This window comes from Lactuca virosa, chromosome 1 (assembly GCF_052849685.1).
Source record: "Lactuca virosa cultivar CGN04683 chromosome 1, Lactuca_virosa_CGN04683_v6, whole genome shotgun sequence".
Classification (NCBI taxonomy): domain Eukaryota; kingdom Viridiplantae; phylum Streptophyta; class Magnoliopsida; order Asterales; family Asteraceae; genus Lactuca; species Lactuca virosa.
In genome coordinates, this window is record NC_136426.1 from 170,938,193 (window position 1) to 170,956,975 (window position 18,783).

At 33.2% G+C, this 18,783-nt stretch overlaps 2 protein-coding genes across 2 annotated transcripts; one reads left to right on the forward strand and one right to left on the reverse strand.

The window, feature by feature from the left end:
- Window positions 1-414: 414 nt before the first annotated feature.
- On the forward strand, window positions 415-3,230 carry LOC145161188 (Tetratricopeptide repeat (TPR)-like superfamily protein). The gene has a single exon (XM_079080684.1). It carries the CDS (start codon window positions 517-519, stop codon window positions 3,211-3,213), a length of 2,697 nt encoding a protein of 898 aa, XP_078936810.1. The 5' UTR covers window positions 415-516; the 3' UTR covers window positions 3,214-3,230.
- A 1,113-nt stretch (window positions 3,231-4,343) lies between these two features.
- On the reverse strand, window positions 4,344-5,149 carry LOC145107401 (glutathione transferase GST 23-like). The gene is made up of 2 exons (XM_079044274.1): window positions 4,838-5,149; window positions 4,344-4,706 (listed from the first exon to the last, which is right to left on the reverse strand). Exons 1-2 carry the CDS (start codon window positions 5,147-5,149, stop codon window positions 4,344-4,346), a joined length of 675 nt encoding a protein of 224 aa, XP_078900400.1.
- Between the last annotated feature and the right edge of the window lie 13,634 nt (window positions 5,150-18,783).

Consider the following 18,783-nt stretch of genomic DNA (forward strand, 5'->3'; position numbering starts at 1 on the left):
AGACCACTTATTGCTGCGCCGCGCAGCACACGCGCAACACTTGACCTTTCGCAGCTGTTTGTTTTCCTGAAGACTTCTGACTTAAAAACTGTTGCGCGTGTGCTGCGTGGCGCAGCACTAAACCAACTGCTTCAAACCTCTTTGCGCCTTACTTTAACTTACTGCAGCAGTCTGCAGACGTTAAAAACACAAACAGACTTTTTATTAAATGCTGCAGCCTTTTGTTCCACCTCTTCTGCTACAGAGGATTGCAGAGGTGGTCCACAGACTTAAGACATTTTCGCTTCGAAAAAACAAACAACACCTTATACGTGCTGTACTGTTTAAAACAATTGAATTTCCTGAAACCCTATATTTTCACAATTCAACAGTTTTATGCCTGCCTGAAAAAGTATTTTTGCGGGTGCAAGAGTACATATTTGCGATTACGGTGTCCATTTTGTAAATTCCAGTAAATTACACAAAACGTTTTATTTTTGAAAACATTATCTTTCAAATGTCTAAACCAGAAAGTTTATGTTGACTTCGACAACGATGCGACCTTCAAAGTTGCATCCTTTCGCTCAACAAATTCAAGAATCCCTCTATGTTTCAATCTCAAGAGCACTATCTTTAACATCAAACATCAAAGAACTTCACAAAATTCATTCATTTTTAATTACTTCAGGACTCGTTAGAACAGTTTTCTTCTCTGGCAAACTCATCAGCAAATACGCTCAGCTGAAAGACCCACATTCATGTTCATCGGTCTTCATCAGCGTTTCGCCTACCAACAACGTCTATCAATGGAATACTATCATAAGAGCGATGACCCATAATGGATTATTCATAGAAGCACTGAATCATTATACCAAAATGAGGGTATTGAATATAAAACCTGACCCCTTCACTTTTCCTTCGGTGATTAATTCCTGTGCGGGTTCAGGGAAGTTTGACACAGCTAAGATTGTTCACGAACATGTTTTGGAGTTGGGGTTCCAATCTGATTTATATATTGGTAATGCGTTGATTGATATGTACGCGAGGTTCTCTACACTGGACAAAGCACGCCAGGTGTTTGATGAAATGCCAAACAGAGACTCAGTTTCTTGGAATAGTCTGGTTTCGGGTTATAGTGCACATGAGGAATGGGAAAAAGCTTTGGAAACTTTTCATCAATCAAGAACAGCTGGATTGACACCAGATTCCTTCATGGTGTCGAGTGTTCTTCCTGCTTGTAGTGGGCTAAATGCGATCATGGAGGGTCAAATTGTTCATGGTTTGTCATTAAAACTTGGGATTGATATCAACACAAGAGTATGCAATAGTCTTCTTTCAATGTACCTCAAATCCAACAAATTAGAAGAGTGTCACAAGGTTTTCAATAAAATGCCCATTAGAGACGCAATTACATGGAACACTGTAGTCTCAGGGTACTCTCAATTAGCCTTATATCAAGAATCTATCATGTTGTTTAAGGAGATGTTGAATAAACACAAACCAGATCTTTTAACAATTACTTCTGTTCTCCATGCTTGTAGTAACATTCGGGATTTGGAATCTGGAAAATTTGTACATAATTACATGGTTGTAAATGGATACGAATGTGATATAACAGGAAGTAATATCCTTATTAATATGTATGCAAAATGTGGCAACTTGTCAGAAGCAAGAGAAGTTTTTGACAAAATGAAAACCAGGGATTTGACATCATGGAACTCGTTAATCAATGGTTTTGTTAAAGCATCATTATATGAGGAAGCAATTGAAACTTTCACATCAATGAAAATGGACATAACACCTGATTTTGTCACATACGTGACAATTCTTCCTATATGTACATTTCTCATGAGCTTAAAGTTAGCAAAATCATTTCATTGTGAAACGATTAAATCGGGGTTTAACTCCAGCATAATTGTGAGAAATGCTCTCATTGATGTTTATGCTAAATGTGGCAAAATGGAAGATGCATTGAACCAATTTGATAACATGAAAGATCGCGATATCGTATCATGGAACACGATTATTTCCGCATGTTCTCATTCCGAGGAATACAATTTAGGGTTTAAAATAATTAATCAAATGAGAATCGAGGGAATTTTACCTAATGTAGCTACAATTTTAACCACATTACCTTTATGTTCAAATCTTGGAGCGAAACGACAAGGTAAAGAGCTTCACGGGTGTGTTTTTAAGTTAAATTTTGAGTCAAACATTCCAATCGCAAATGCACTAATCGAAATGTACTCAAAATGTGGAAATTTAAAAAATTCAATCCGAGTATTTGACCATATGAAAGTTAAAGATGTTGTGACATGGACAACATTGATTTATGCATACGGGATATACGGTCAAGGAAATATGGCAATAATAGCATTTGGGAATATGAAAGCTGCCCGAATAATTCCTGACCGAATCGCCTTTCTTTCCATTATCTTTGCGTGTAGTCATTCGGGTTTGGTAGAAAAAGGTAGGGCTTATTTTAACGAAATGACAAAAGATTACAAAATTGACCCGAAAATCGAACACTACGCTTGTGTGGTTGACCTTCTTTCGCGATCCGGGCAGCTGCCCGAAGCCGAAAAATTCATTCTTTCCATGCCAATGACTCCCGATGCAAGCATATGGGGTTCTTTACTTAGTGCTTGTCGGGCAAGTGGGACCCACACCAAGATCGCGGAACGTGCTTCAAAACGTATAATCGAATTGAATTCAAACAATCCCGGATATTATATTTTGGTATCGAATGTATACGCGAGTTTAAAGAAATGGGATGAAGTTAGAAAGGTGAGAAAGTTAATTAAAGATAAGGGATTTAAGAAAGATGCGGGGCGTAGTTGGTTAGATATTGATAAAAAGATTTATGTTTTTAGTAGCGGGGAGAAGTTTTTTGAACAATATGAAGAGGTTAAGAATTTGCTTGAGGTTCTTGGGGAGTTGATAGCGAAAGAAGGGTATATTGGTAATTTGAGATCTGTTTTTCATGATGTTGGAGAAGATGAGAAACGAGAGATTCTTTGTGGGCATAGTGAAAGGCTTGCGATTGCTTTTGGATTGTTGAATACGAAACCGGGAACACCGTTGCAGATAATGAAGAATTTACGGGTTTGTGAGGATTGTCATACTGTGACTAAGTATATATCGAAAATTGTGGAAAGAGAGTTTTTAGTTAGAGACGCAAATCGGTTTCATTTATTCAAAAATGGAAGTTGTAGTTGTGGTGATTATTGGTGAAATTAAGTTATTATTTACTCTCGCTATCAATATTAACAATGTGTTTTATCTTTTACACATAATAGCAACATACTTACATTTATTTTACTGATAATAGCAATGTAGTTACATTTTGCTACCAATATGTGCAATGCACTTTATTTTTTTTTATATTATCACTAAAAACTTGTAAAAAATTTGCTATTATGTGTAAAGAATAGTAAGTATGTTACTGTTATTCTAAAAAAATGTAAGTACGTTGCTATTATGGGTTATTTATTGCTATTATCTTTAAAGATATGGTAGTGTGTTGCTATTATGGGTAAATACATATAACTACACTATATTATATATATCTAACATGTAACAAGTTGTGTAACACTGTTGATAGTGTAACGCCAACTTTTTTTTTCTTTTCTTTTTTATAATTTGTAAAGTCACATAAGTAGTCCTATAAAGCTTGCAAAGTTTCATAAGTTATCCTTAGCTTAAATACAAGTTGTGTATAGTGTAACACCATTTTTTTATTGTTTATTATTATTATTATTATTTTTTTATAATTTGTAAAGTCACATAAGTAGTCCTATAAAGTTTGCAAAGTTACATAAGCTGTCCTTACCTTAAATACAAGTTGTGTATAGTGTAACACCATTTTATTGTTATTATTTTTTTTGTAAAGTCACATAATTAGTCCTATAAAGTTTGCAAAGTTACATAAATGGTCCTTAACTTTTTTTTTTTGGTAAATAAATTAGTTATACTCTTGGTCATTTTAGCTTTTAGTTAGACAAAATGATCCCTAAACTAAATAAATATTTAATAGCAACCCATTTATTTTCCAAAAATGGTCTCTCTCTATATAACACATAGTTACTGTAACGGTTCCTACCTAAGATGGTCCCTAAACGAAATAAATATTACAAAAATGATACCTATTTAACAGTAAAATTGCAGAAATGACCCACTTATTTACTCGATTAATAAACTTCGAATGCATAGAGAAATCCCCACTAGTTGATAACAAGTGTAAAATACATGGCTATTTATTGCAATCTACCCAACTTAAAAAACGAAATAATTTACGCTCTAGAAGTGTAAATATTTATGTCTTCACTATAAGTCATCAATCACGATTTGAAAGTATTACATGATTATTTAGATGCTTTAACAGAAAGGAAATACTCACGCATGACCTTGAACTTGGTAACCAACTTCTCCCGATCTGGCCAACTTTCTTTAATTATTGAGATATTATAAAAGTTATCTTTCCATAACATTATAAGAGGAAATCTCTCTTCCTCTAAGAGTTTTATGCCACTTGTTTCTTCAAATATTTCAAGATAATTTGCAATCCATCCAAATGCAAGATCTAAGAATCCAATTGTTTCTCCACTAAAGAATTTCTTTCCTTTTAGCTGTTTTTCGACAATTTCTAGGTTTTTTAAAGCAGGAGCCTTTGCTTCTTCTTGCTCCACTCCTTGGCTTGTGTAAGCATGGAATACTGATGGTGCTAGCTACATTTAGACAAGGGTTAAATGCAATACATAGGAATAGTTTATAGACATCATGTATATTGACAACATTTTATCCAAATAACATTTTAATGGGAAAAACAAAATGGAAATAACGCCTAACAATGATTTACCTGTTCGTCATTAAACTTTGCCCAGAAACGTGTAGTGGCTCTAGCAAGTGGATCTTTAGGTAAAAGAGGAGTAGTTTTGTTCCATGTCTCATCAATATACTCAAGAATTACAAGTGATTCACATATTGGTGTTCCATTGTGCAACAACACAGGAATTTTTTTGTGAACAGGGTTGTATTTGAGTAGTAAAGAACTCTTGTTTGCAAGATCTTCATAGATGGTCTCATACTCTATGCCTTTTAGTTTGAGTGCCCAAACTACCCTTAGAGCAAATGGGCTTGACCATGTCCTAAAAAGCTTCACTTCTTCCATTTCTTTAGATTACTTTATCTAAACCTCTAGTTGATGGCTTTCTTTTATAGACATTGTTAACCCCATTTGTTATACATGACTGGACATGACAGTAGAAAACAAGTTGTACTGTATTTGATTGAGACTATGTCAATGAGACAAAAAATAGCAAAATTGTGTCCCACTCAAAAAGATGGAAGAAGGTGGGAGTCCGAAAAAACATCTAAATGATACTAAATGACTATTTTTCACTTCGTGTTGAATAAAAATATCTAGCCGGTTATATAAAACCGAAACAGGCGTCTATTCATTCACGTTATAACCAATGTTATTAATATTATAATGTCAACAGTAGGTTTCATGAATATTGGCATAATAGCCGGCCATAGCAAGGAGGACATATTTATATGGAATTAATATACTATATTGTCACAGCAAAAAAGAACAGGTGTAATATGAAAACGATATTGCTTTACAAGTTTGTTGTGACGTCTGATTTTGAACGTCAAAAGATCCTCAATCCTTGTGTCTTTCACAAATTATTTGACGTCTGCCTATTAAAGTGGGGCTAGCCTAGTAATGGGTAATATACTCCAATAGAAGCCCAAGATCAAAATTAGGCAAGGAGATTCTAACTAAGGAGTATACTAACATATTAACAAACTAATCTTTCATAAAAAATAAAAAAACATAAAATATATTTTGATTTATTTTTTTTCCAGGTTAGCTGCTATATTTTATTTCGGTCAATGTAAGCCATCCATTTTGAAATAAATTTCCGCTCGACCGCTATGCTCCCATTTTTCGGTTTAATAGGAGTTAAAACCGGATTTACATTTCATCATATGTATTTTTTGACATAACATCTTGTTTCCTAAAATAGATTCTCATTTGCGGGTTTAGAAGGTTATACACATACCATATGGGTAAATAAGAAGCCATTTTACAAAAGCATAAAACAATGTGAAAAACATATTCCGTAGGTTGTATGACTTAATGGATTAAAACGAGATCAACTCACTTGCTATATACCTAAACCTATCGTGGAAATTACTACCATGAGTCCTTGACAAAAGCTGACAATAGCCATAGGTAGTGGTGCAAATGAACCGGGCTAAAATAAAAACTCATCAACGATAATTTAGAATAAGTTTGGTCCCTTCATTGGGTCAAAAGGGATGATGTGATGTCTGATCTGCAATTTCTTGTTTGTTAATCTTCATCATTTCAATTTGCAAATTCTCATGTTTATCCAAGCACCGATGACGATCTTTACTTCTTGCATCATTTCGATGGACTTAATTTAGCCATAGTTACTACCATGAGTCCTTGACAAAAGTTGACAATAGCCATAGCTAGTGGTGCAAATGAACCCGACTCAAATAAAAACTCATCAACGATAATTTAGAATAAGTTTGGTCCCTTAATTGGGTCAAAAGGGAGGATGTGATGCTTGATGTACAATTTTTTGTTTGTTCATCTTCAATTTCTTGTTTCAACTACAATCTTTACTTCTTACAACATTTCGATGGACTTGGTTTAGTATTAGTTTTGAAAATACACACATTAGAGAATTATGCACCTTGAACGTGTTCTTATTGTTGGATCTATATGATCAAAAATCATGTTAGAATGATCTTTGCTAATAACATATGATCCTAAACAGTCACATCAATAACAAGTTGATATATATATATATATATATATATATATATATATATATATATATATATATATATATACTATTTATAATAATTTGACTCTTGATGAATAATCATAACTTTTTCATTTAATATATATATATATATATATATATATATATATATATATATATATATATATATAATAATTTGACTCTTGATGAATAATCATAACTTTTTCATTTAATTGGAAATTATTTATTTTGAAAAATAATATTATTTCAATGTAACTATCATGGTTTATATCATAATCATGATATATAAAGTTATATATTTCTTTTTGGACTTAAAGACATTTTTATTTTTATCTAAAAGGTCATGGCTTTATAAGTTATAAAAGAGTGGAGTTTTTTTCTTTCTTTTTCTTTTTAATAAAAATTATCTTCTTTTTTATACTCAAAACTAAAATTCTAGTTAATGAGACAAGAAAAGAAGCTTTTAATTACTATAAGTGGTTAAACATGATTTAGAAACATGAGACTTTTATCGTTACGCATAGAGGGATGTGATGTCCACTAAGGTTAAGATACAATAGATAATGCATAAAGCTTAAAAGCTTTCATCTAATGCTCTTTCCTCACTCTTCTTTCTGTGAACTACTTCATCTTTCTCTCTTAACTACTTAAGAAACAAGTATAATAAAAAAGTAAAAGGGACTGATACCTGGAATGCTCTCTTTTAAGAAAAAATTGTCCGTTTGTCTTAAAGGGTTGATAGTTTCTTTAATGGCAAAAAGGACTAGCATCCACGTCAAGTTGGTTATTATTTGTAGATACTTCTAGATGATCTCTCTTTCGTGCTCTTGCCTCACTACATTAACTTACAACATCCCTTTGAGGAATCAAAGACTTAAAAGGTTGTTATTCTTTTTTTCTAAGATTGTATTAATCTTTCTATACATGAAAATGATCATTAGTGGATATAGAATAGTTTTTCTTATCAAATATTTATTCCTCCCGTTGCCATCTTTGTTGTTTTTAAAACCAATTTTTTGAATAAAACCCAACATTATTGGATTTATTTTTTCCACTTTTTCGGGTCCTAATTAGAACTCTTTCATCTACATCTACTTCCATGACATCCACAACTATTGCTAGTTAATTGGTTTTTGCTCTTACCAGTATCTACTCATAATTTAGCAACAAATTAGGTGTTGATGGTTCCATATACAAGCCATGTCATAGAATTTTTCATGACATGTGTAAAAGTGAAAACATGCATGGTCATATTACCGGGAAACCCCAACCTCAAGGAGATGATGATGAGTATTTGACAGCTATTTATTCCAGGATAAAGTCATGGTTTTAGCCTACATGTGATGCAAATTTACTTTTGATCATATGTAATGATAATTGTGCCTCCAAGGATTTGTGGGACAAACTGGACAAGTTTTTTCCTCAACAATAGGATGTTTTAAATGCTCCAACTACAAGAAAAGTTCTACACAACAAAGAATGCAACTTTGTCAACAATTGTCACTTAAAGATTGATGAAGTAGAGCTAGTTATACATATTTTACGTTAGTTGCATCCTTCCTCTCATAACATTGTCGATGTGATTACCAACACATAACTATTTCCATTGTTTCTTGAAGCCAAAACATGCTTCTTATCCATGAGTCTTGCGAAGAAACAACGCAAGCCAAGTAGTGACACACCTCACACCTCTTTGAAAGCTCTATACTCATCTACTTCGATCCATGGAATGTCAAAAAATTAATTTAGTTGGTACAAAAATAATGGGGGAGTGGCTTTCGGGGGAAGTAATACTAATGTTTTCTCTAGTTCCAATAATTTTTCAAGCAATCAAGACACACATGGAGAATTTCAAACTTATCGTAGAGCACAAAATACCTACGAATTATATCCTTCGTAGCAACACGACCTCTGTAACCCTTTGCCACATGCATATGCTAGTATCAGACGATCTCTCGTAGCTACCGCTCCAGAACATGCGCCCTAGACAACCCTCAGTCTCCAGCTCCTGGAGCAACCTCTCAACTTTCCTCTAGCATCGAAGCCAACTGTCGAGGGGGGGGGGGGGTGGGTGGGTAGCTAATATGGTTGTTGAAACTACATAGCTTTGAAACCTTCTTCTTGAGTTATATTTCCGTCTATCGTATGCCACCATTGTTTTTTATGACAATGTTAGTGTCATGTATTTAGCATGTAACCATGTTCAACACCAACATATCAAATCACGTTGAAAGAGACTTACATTTTGTTAGGGAGAATGTTGGGATTGGTCATGTGAGAGTTTTACATGTTCCATCTGCGCTATCAGTATGGATATATATATATATATATATATATATATATATATATATATATATACACACACACATACACACACACACACACAAAGGGTTGACCTACAAAACTATTTTTTTATTTGAGATATAGGTTGAACATTCTGAATCTCTTGTTCCAGCTATAGGAGGGTGTTATAAAATTATTATTTAGTTTTTGCTATTTATACACTTATGTATAGTATATGTATTGTTAGATTCCTTTGTTTGCATCATTTATGTTAGTTTTTAGTATTGGTATGCATCATGTTTTCTATATTTGTGTATGTTATAGTATAATAATTGGATAACTCATGTTTTGATGTTCCAGAATAAACCATATGAAATTCCTTGAGGAATTTATGTGGGTATTTATTTTCAAGGCCTTTGAACGTGGTAAGGAGGTGTATTAACCCAAATTTCAGCTCGAAGTTCTAGGCATCAAGAAAAGTAATGCAAAGGGGTTGTTGGGTTACCTCTTGCATAACCTACTGTCTAAGAGTCCTTTCCGCATTATCTCCCATGGTTATGGTGGTGGATGAATCAGAATATGAATCAAACGAGTCGTTTTTCGATTTGACAGATGATGATGACGAGTATAGTTTACTTGGATTTTGAGAGGGCAAAGATGGAGGTGGTTTTGGGAAATACGAGACTGTTATTTCAAACTCATTACATCAGGGACTACCTTGTGGTGTGGTAATTTTCGATGTTAATGAAGATGATGGATTTGAGGAGCCTGTTTAATGCTTCTGAAGTTTGGTTATCTTCTTCAGCTTTCTTGCAGTCTACTCAATTTCTAGGTCGAATACTATATTGCATGTGTTTAAAGATCGCTACATAAATCAGTTAACAATATCGTGTCCCCGATAACAACGTCAATTTGTTAAAACGTTGTTGTAGACGTTTTAAACAAATAAATTATCACTGCTTGGTTGTACTAATAGGTAGGATGGGGAAGCATGGTCGAATCCTCAGGGACACAGCCTAAAAGTCAATGCCTCTTTGCATAAGACACATACTAGTCAAAGACATAAATATAAAAAAGGTGATTATTGATGTAGATTTAAAACTAAAAACTACAGTGAAATAACTAAAGTACATTCAATAATAAAAAGCGTTTCATTTCTGCTACGACTTCCCTAGTTATGCAATCAATCCAGATTTGGTTATTTAAGATGTGTTCTATCTAAGCTGGTACTGAAAACTACTAACAAGCTCTAGTAAGTTCTCTTTTACCTGGTTAATTAACCAAAAAAAGCTCTTCAGTTAATCTTAAATTTTTACTAACCTAATTAAACAAGCTCTTAATCAAGTCAGAAAAACAGCATTATGATATGTGTCAAATCCCTATCAATATTCAATACTTCTCACTAGGTTGGAAGCGTTGAAATATGAAATTTAATTTTATAACAGAGTCAAATCCCAACATGGAACTAATCTGTTACTTGTTACTTGGACCCATTTATCAAAAAAAAAATTACAAATTTCAACAACTATTAACTAAAATGATTTAAGTCTAAGTTAGGTGATCACGCTAAAAAGAACTAAAATCAAACATTCATTATGCATAAAACTGAAATAATTAGATAAAATCACAAATTAAAAACCAACACTAATGATTAATTACATAAAAAGTGCCAATCTTTTGCAGAACTGGAAACTAGGGTTTTAGCCCAACATGGCTAAAATCAGATCTAGAACAATAAAAAGTAAATTAAGCGACTAATCTTACTAAACTAAATGAAAGAGACGGTCCATAATCTTCAGATCTTCATAAAGTGATGAAAAAGTGCATAAATCGCCTCCAAAAGTCGTCTCCAGTCGTCTGGGAACGTCTAGGAACGACTAGGGTTTTAAAAGATGAGATAGGGGTATTTTTACGCAAGCCAGCAACATCAGAAGAATTTTTTTAGAAAACACGATCGTGCTTTATGAAGAAACACGATTGTGTTTATGCTTCAGAGTCCTGTTTTTCGCGTTTAATGAAGTATGTTGCTATTTCAAACATTTTTACTAAAAGCTCGATCGTGATTTTATGAGAAACACGATCTTGTATGTGTTCCGAGGTCCCAAAAACTGATTTTGGCTCAACAAAGTTCCAAATAGAAAGCGCACTCAGAAACACAATCGCGGTAGAAAAAACACGATCGTGTTTTTTTCTTTTTGAAAATACGTGTTTCAGACACTAGTTCTTCAGTTTCAGCAAATTAAACCCAGGTTCCGGCTTCCTCAAGTATTTTAGCTCCATTAAGCTCCAAATATGCGTCCAAGCTGCTTCCAAATCACCGCTCCACTCAAAATATCTTAAAATAACATAAACACATGAGTAGTACAGGAGTTTTAACGAAAAACTGAGCTGGACGTTATTTAAACTAATGCATATGAAAAACATAAAATATGATGCAAATACCAATAAAAACTACTATAAAAGATGCATAAAATGGCATCTAACAGTTAACTGTTTAAAAAAAAGAGAACCTAGAACTTAATTAGTTAACTGTGAACTTGAAGCAAATAATTAAACCTATAACTTTAGTTGTGAAGTGTTGCATGCTGCTTGTTTCACGTCATTTTAGTAATCATTTTTAAAGTCTAATGCTGAATAAAGTATGTTTAATATCAATTTTCTATTGTTTTGTAGGATTAACTATGAATAGATCATGGATGTATCTCACACCTAGATTTAGTGAACCCTTCAAAAGTGGGGTGATTTTTTTTTGAATTGTGCATTTGAGAAAGCTAGTACTGATGGAAAATTATTATGCTCGTGCTGACATTGTATGAATATGTATTGTTCTACAAGAGGGGATACTTTTGATTATCTTATACGTTGGGGTTTTGGCTAGAATACTCTAAATGGGTATATCATGGGGAAGTTCCAACGACCACATCTTTAAATACGATGCATATGGATGAAGATGAAGTATTTCATCATGACATGCATGGATTGTTGAAAGATATTGTTCTTGGAAACTAAGTAGAACCAAATGATTCAAATTTGAATAATGGTAAAGAGGTAGGAAATTTAAGAAGTAATTTTCATGACATATTTAAGGAAGCTGAAGAAAAGGTGGATCCAAATTCCAAATACAACAAATTATCATATGTAGTGAGTTTATACCATTTCAAGTCTCTTAATGGGTGGAGTAACAAATCCTTTTCCATGTTACTAGAATTTTTAACAGATTTGTTACCTGAAGGAAACTTGTTTCCTAAAACAACTCAACAAGTTATAAAATGATGATAAGACTATGACTTGGATATCAAAAATTCCATTCATCTCCTAACGGTTGCATGTTGTTTATAGCGGATAAAGAGAAAGATGAAATTTATTTTGGTTGTCGATCTTCTCGATGACAAGTTACTGGAGATAATTTAAATGAAGAAAAAGTTGGATTAAGTGTATAAGATCTTAACTAAATTGGTTTATTCTTAGTGAATAAAGGATAAAGTAAAGTCCTTTTTGAGTTTCCCTCATAACCAGGAAATAGTTTGGATTGATATTAAGAGAGAAATAAATGTTTTATTAATATGTTATATGATTAATATATTAATTAGAAAAAATAAATAATTAATTAAGAATTAATCAAAATTGATTTAATTATTGATTTTGGATTAACTAGAATTAATTTAGGATACAAGGGTTAGAGTGCAATTGTTCGATAATTGAAGAAGGGAGGCATTCTAGAACCTCTCTATGGTGGACGTTTTTGTGAGCCCTCATTAGGGTTTCTAAAAGCCTCCATTAACTGATATGGTAAGTAATTTGAATAAGATCAAAATATTATTTTTTTGATATTCAAATCAAGGTTTCCTACAACACTAAATAGAGACCTATTTAAGGCTTGAAAAACTCATAAGTGAATTTTAAAATTCTCTTACTACTATCTCTCTCTAATTATCGATCCTAGGGTTTCCTAGGGTTTGGTTGTGACATATTAGAGGCTACCACATTATTGGAGCTAGCTTTCTAAGATTTTTTTCAAGAGAAGTGTATAGCCTAATTCAAATTAAGCAAATGTATGATCTCTTTCATGTATTTTTTATTACATAAGCTTAATTAGATTAGTTTTCAAAGTATGTTGCTATTATGGGAATAGCCACAGATATCTAGGTTACATGTGCCCATAATTGTTTATGTGAAATTATGATGTGCAAATCATATTTGATTAATTATTAATGTAAGCTAGAAAACTCATCAGTGGTATCAGAGCCTAGAGTTTTGTCTATAATATGCATATTTGTGAAATATCTAAAAGAAACTTATTTTTCAAAAATTCTAAGCCCTCTAGGGTTTTCGATTTTTTCTCCCTTCTCTTGCCTATTTTGAAATTAGCTAGGGTTTCAGTAGTTTCCTTATTTGTTATTTTACTTGCCTAAAATTCGAACAACTAAAAACTAGGTGATAAAAATACCCTAATATTGAATTTAAGGAAATGATTAAGATTAAATATTATTTAATTGAAAGTTAATTAAAGATAATTATTTAATTCAAAGAATATTTAATTGTAATTAATTATAAGTTTAACTAAAGATAATTATTAAATCTTAATTGGTTTAAATATTAATTTATTAAATGTTAATTGAATTAATAAGATTTCAACCTTATATTATTAAAAGGTTTTAAAATACACTATATATATATATATATATATATATATATATATATATATATATATATGAGAATTTTAATATTGTGTGTATCACTTAAAGTTAGTCAAAGCAAGAGTATGCCTCATTCACGAAGACAAACAATAAAAGAGGTAGATGGAAACGGCCTATAAAATAATTGTTGAATGGGTGTCCTTTTCTTCCATTGCTTCTTTGTGTGGTGGAGGGTCGTTAGCCAAAAGGGTTTGATAGGACACTAATCACATTAAAAGTATAATGTATAAGTACTAGAACATTCCTATTAATCCTACTCTATGGACTTAAGCAAGCATCTCGTAGCTGAAATCTTTGCTTCCATGAAAAGGTTAAAGAGTTTAGATTTTCTAGAAGTGAGGATAAGTCTTGCGTATATGTCAAAGCTAGTGGGAGTGTAGTGACCTTTCTAGTTTTATATGTTGATGACATACTCTTCATAGGAAACTATGTTCCAACTTTGCAAGAAGTGAGGTCTTGACTTGGGAAATGTTTCACAATGAAGGATGTAGGTGAGGCAACGCACATTCTTTGAATAAGAATTTGTAGGGATAGGTAGAGACTTTTTCTAGGGATTAACATATACTTACTTTGATAAAATATTGATGATGTCAAGTTCCCTAATATGGTGTGAAAGCTTGAGAAGTACATTTATGGACTTAAGCAAGCATCCCGTAGCTGAAATCTTTGCTTCCATGAAAAGGTCAAAGAGTTTGGATTTTCTAGAACTGAGGATAACTCTTGCATATATGTCAAAGGCAGTCGGAGTGTAGTGACCTTTCTAGTTTTATATGTCGATGGCATACTCTTCATAGGAAACAATGTTCGAACTTTGTAAGAAGTGAAGTCTTGGCTTGGGAAATGTTTCACTATGAAGGATCTAGGTGAGGCAACATACATTCATTGAATAAGAATTTATAGAGATAGACATAGACGTTTTCTTGGGATTAACATAATACTTACTTGGATAAAATATTGAAATAGTTCAATATGGAGAATTCCAAGAAATGGGATTACCATTGCATCATACAGTTAAATTTATTAAAGGTCAAAGTTGCAGTAGTGATGAGGAAATAAATGAGATGAGTCGAGTCCCATATGCATCAACTATAGGATCGATCAGGTATGCTATGACATGTACTCGACTTGATGTAGCGTATGCTTTGAGCATGGTCAGCACATATCAGGGAAATCCTTGTGTAGCTCATTAGACAGCAGTGAAAAATATACTTACGTATTTGCGAAAAACAAAATATATGCTTCTAGTTTTTGATGGAAAATATGAACTTAAAGTGAGTTGTTATAGTGACACCAACTTTCAAACAGATCGGGATAATGGTATTCCCAATCTGGCTGGGTATTTGTATTAAATGGTGGAGTAGTTACTTGGAAGAGTTCCAAACAATAAATAGTGACTGATTCTACTTGTGAATTAGAGTACATCGTCGGGAGTGAGACGGCATGGTTAAAGAATTTTATTGGAGATCTTGGAGTTTTTCCTTCAATCCAAGAGCGTTTGAAGATTTTCTTCGACAACGAAGGCGCGTTTGCTTTAACCAAAGAACCAAAGGATCATGGTAGATTAAGGCACATTGAAGCAAAATACCATTATATTTGTCATCATGTTGTAGAAGAAAAAATATTGGTGAATTGTGTATCATTAGAGGATAATCTTCTTGATCCTCTCACAAAGGGTTTTTACAAGGCCAACCACTTCGAGCATACTAGGAGCATTAGGCTAAGAGATGGTATTAGATTCTAGATTTTGGTAGTTAATTGAAAATTTTGAAACAATGTAAGAACAATAAATTGTAAATTAATGGTGATTAAGTAATAGAGATTTATTTATGTTCAAAGTGTGATACCATAGTCTATTAATTTATTCTTGTGTTTAACTTTGCATGTTTTACTTCCTGAATATTAATTTATTCCAAATGCCATAGTCTACCATACTTTAGGGAGTAAGTATTGATTTAAGATAGTCAAGGAATATTTGTAGATTGTCCATAGGGATTGGAAATTGCATAAGGATTGCTGCAATATTCATGAGTATTTAGAAAATGGGAATTTATACTATTGGTGGAACCCGCGCTTAGAGATTACTTCATGGATTCAAGCACATGATTGTTGCAATATTCATGAATACTTAGAAAATGGGGATTTTGAGTATTTGTGGAACCTGCGCTTAGAGATTACTTCATGGATTCAATCACGAGTAATTCTAAAACGATAATATCTTCAATCTTTAAAACACACACACACACAGACACACACACACACACACACACACACACATATATATATATATATATATATATATATATATATATATATATATATATATATATATATAAGTAACAGTTTACGAATCTGTTGTGCATTGGTTTGCATTAACACATCCGTAACTTCATGTTATAAAGTATAATTCCATGTATGATAGGATTTGTAAAATGTATGATTATATATTCAAAGTTTATTCATTTCTTTTTCCTATTAACGAAAAGAGATATCTTTAGGCCCCTTAGTGATTTGATGTTGACAATATAGTGTTGGGCCGAGCCAGGACTAAATTGATGTGTTCAATTCGTAGTCTAATGACATCATCACAAATCAGGAATTCGAGAAACCAAATCTTGGACCATGAGATTGATTCTAATCCATGTCTCGTGTCCATATGATATCAGGAAGAACGAAGGGATAATTAATCACATATCTTAGCACTGACGTCACTTGATCAAAATTTAACATTGTTTTTGGAAAGCATGCTTTACTGGCTACTCGAACACTTATACTTGCAATTGTAGTTGGCAACTTATCCAAGTGGGAGACTGTTGGATTAAGTGTATAAGGTCTTAATTAAATTTGTATATTCTTAATGAATAGTAGTAAAGTCCTTTTTGGATTGCCCTCATAACCAAGAAATAAGTTGGATTGATATTAAGAGAGAGATAAATGATTTATTAATATGTTGTATGATTAATATATAATTAGAAATAATAAATAATTAATTAAGAATTAATCAGAATTAATTTAATTATATATATTAATTAGAAATAATAAATAATTAATTAAGATTTAATCAAAATTAATTTAGTTATTAAATTTGGATTAATTAGAATTAATTAAAGGTACAAGGGTTAGAGTGCAATTGTTCAATAGTTGAAGAAGGGAGGCATCCTAGAACCTCCATATGATGGACGGTTTTGGGAGCCCTCATTAGGGTTTCTAGAAGCCTCCATTTTCTGATATGGTAAGTGATATGAATAAGATTAAAACATTATTATTTTAATATTTAAATTAGGGTTTCATATAACTATAAATAGGGACATATAGAAGGCTTGAAAAAACCCTAGACAACTCATAAGTGAAGTTCAAAATTCTCTTCCTCTCTCTCTCTCTCTTTCTCTCTCTCTCTCTCTATCTCTCTCTCTCTCTTTCTCTCTCTCTCTCTCTCTCTCTCTCTCTCTCTAATTTTCGATCCTAGGATTTGGTTGTAACACATTAGAGGCTACCACGTTATTGGAGCTAGTTTTCCAAGAAGGTTTTCAAGAGAAGTGTATAGCTTAATTTGAACTAAGTAAACATATGATCTCTTTCATGTAATTTTAGATTACATAAGGTTAATTAGATAAGTTTTCCTAGTATGTTGCTATTATGAGAAAAGCCATATATATCTAGGTTGCATGTCCCCATAATTGTTTATGTGAAATTTCGTTGTGCAAATCATATTTGATTAATTATTATTGTAACCTAGAAAACCCATCACAAACGAGTCTAACAAAGAAGAAGGCATCATAAATATTACATTGGTTTCCATTAAAGCTTAGACTTCAAAGATTGTTCATATCATCGAAGATAGCTAGCCTTATGAAGTGGTAGCATGGAAAACGTGTTAATGATGGAAAATTGCGGCATCCGGCAGATGGTTTAGCTTGGAAAGATTTTGACACGTAGTTTCCCGAATTTACAAGTGATCCTCACAATGTCGTTTAGCACTTGCAAGTGATGGTTTCAATCCGTTTAGGATAATGAACACGACACATAGTATATGGCATGTCATACTTATTCCTTATAATTTTCTGCCTTGGTTGGTTATGAAACAACTTAATTTCATTCTTTCTTTAATCATATGTAACACCCCAAATCCTGGATGTGAAACTTGAGAGTTATAATGCACATTGTAGGACCTACTCGACGAGTTAGTTGGGACCGACTCGTCGTGTAGGAGCTGAGCTGGCCGCGCGAGTTATGAAGCCTACTCGTCAAGTCGAAGGGCTGGACTCGACGAGTAGAGTCTGTGTTGAGAAAACCCTAATTTTAGGGCTTGCACCATATTTAAGGACCTTAAGCCCTCATTTCTGCCTCCCTGATCATTTAGACACACTGAGAGAAACCCTAGACGAGCTGTAGTCGTTGTGTGAGAGAGAGAGAGAGAGAGAGAGAGGCTAAAGATCTTGTGTTCAAGTGCATTTTTGGAAGAAAACTGATGAGCAGCAAGCCTTGGAACGAGAAGAGGCTTGTGGATCAAGTGTTTCTCTGTGCTAGCTGCAGTTTGGAGGTAAAAAGCTACCATATTGAGCATCTCTTGTGATAGATCTCTTCCTAGTGAGTTTTAGGGCTTATTTTCATCCGTCGTTTGGTTTTTGAGTTGTTGAATTGATAATGGAGGTTGAGACTCCAGATCTGAGCTATATGATTCCCTATGAGCCCAAAGATCCAAGCTTTATCAAGCTTTGGGCAAGTCTCTATGCATGAAAACCTTTATGGAGCTTGTTTTGGCATTTTGAGCCCTATATGCCATGCATGAACGTAACGCTTGCAGCTTTACATGATGATTCAGCCTTAGGAGGCTAGATCCAGAGTATGAGACCGTATTTCTATCCAAAATCATCTGGATGACGAATTGGATTGAAGGGACTCGACGAATTCGTGAGCCGATTTGACGAGTCGGTTAGGGTTTACGCTGATGGTTTGGACGCGTGACAAACTCGGCGAGTTGGGGAGACAACTCGACGAGTTGA

Excerpts from the sequence above, each read along its gene's own strand:
- LOC145161188 (XM_079080684.1), top strand. The coding sequence starts at position 517 with ATGTTGACTTCGACAACGATGCGACCTTCAAAGTTGCATCCTTTCGCT.
- LOC145107401 (XM_079044274.1), bottom strand. The coding sequence starts at position 5,149 with ATGGAAGAAGTGAAGCTTTTTAGGACATGGTCAAGCCCATTTGCTCTA. Across the intron at positions 4,707-4,837 it reads CAAAGTTTAATGACGAACAG|CTAGCACCATCAGTATTCCA; the intron begins GTAAATCATTGT and ends GTCTAAATGTAG.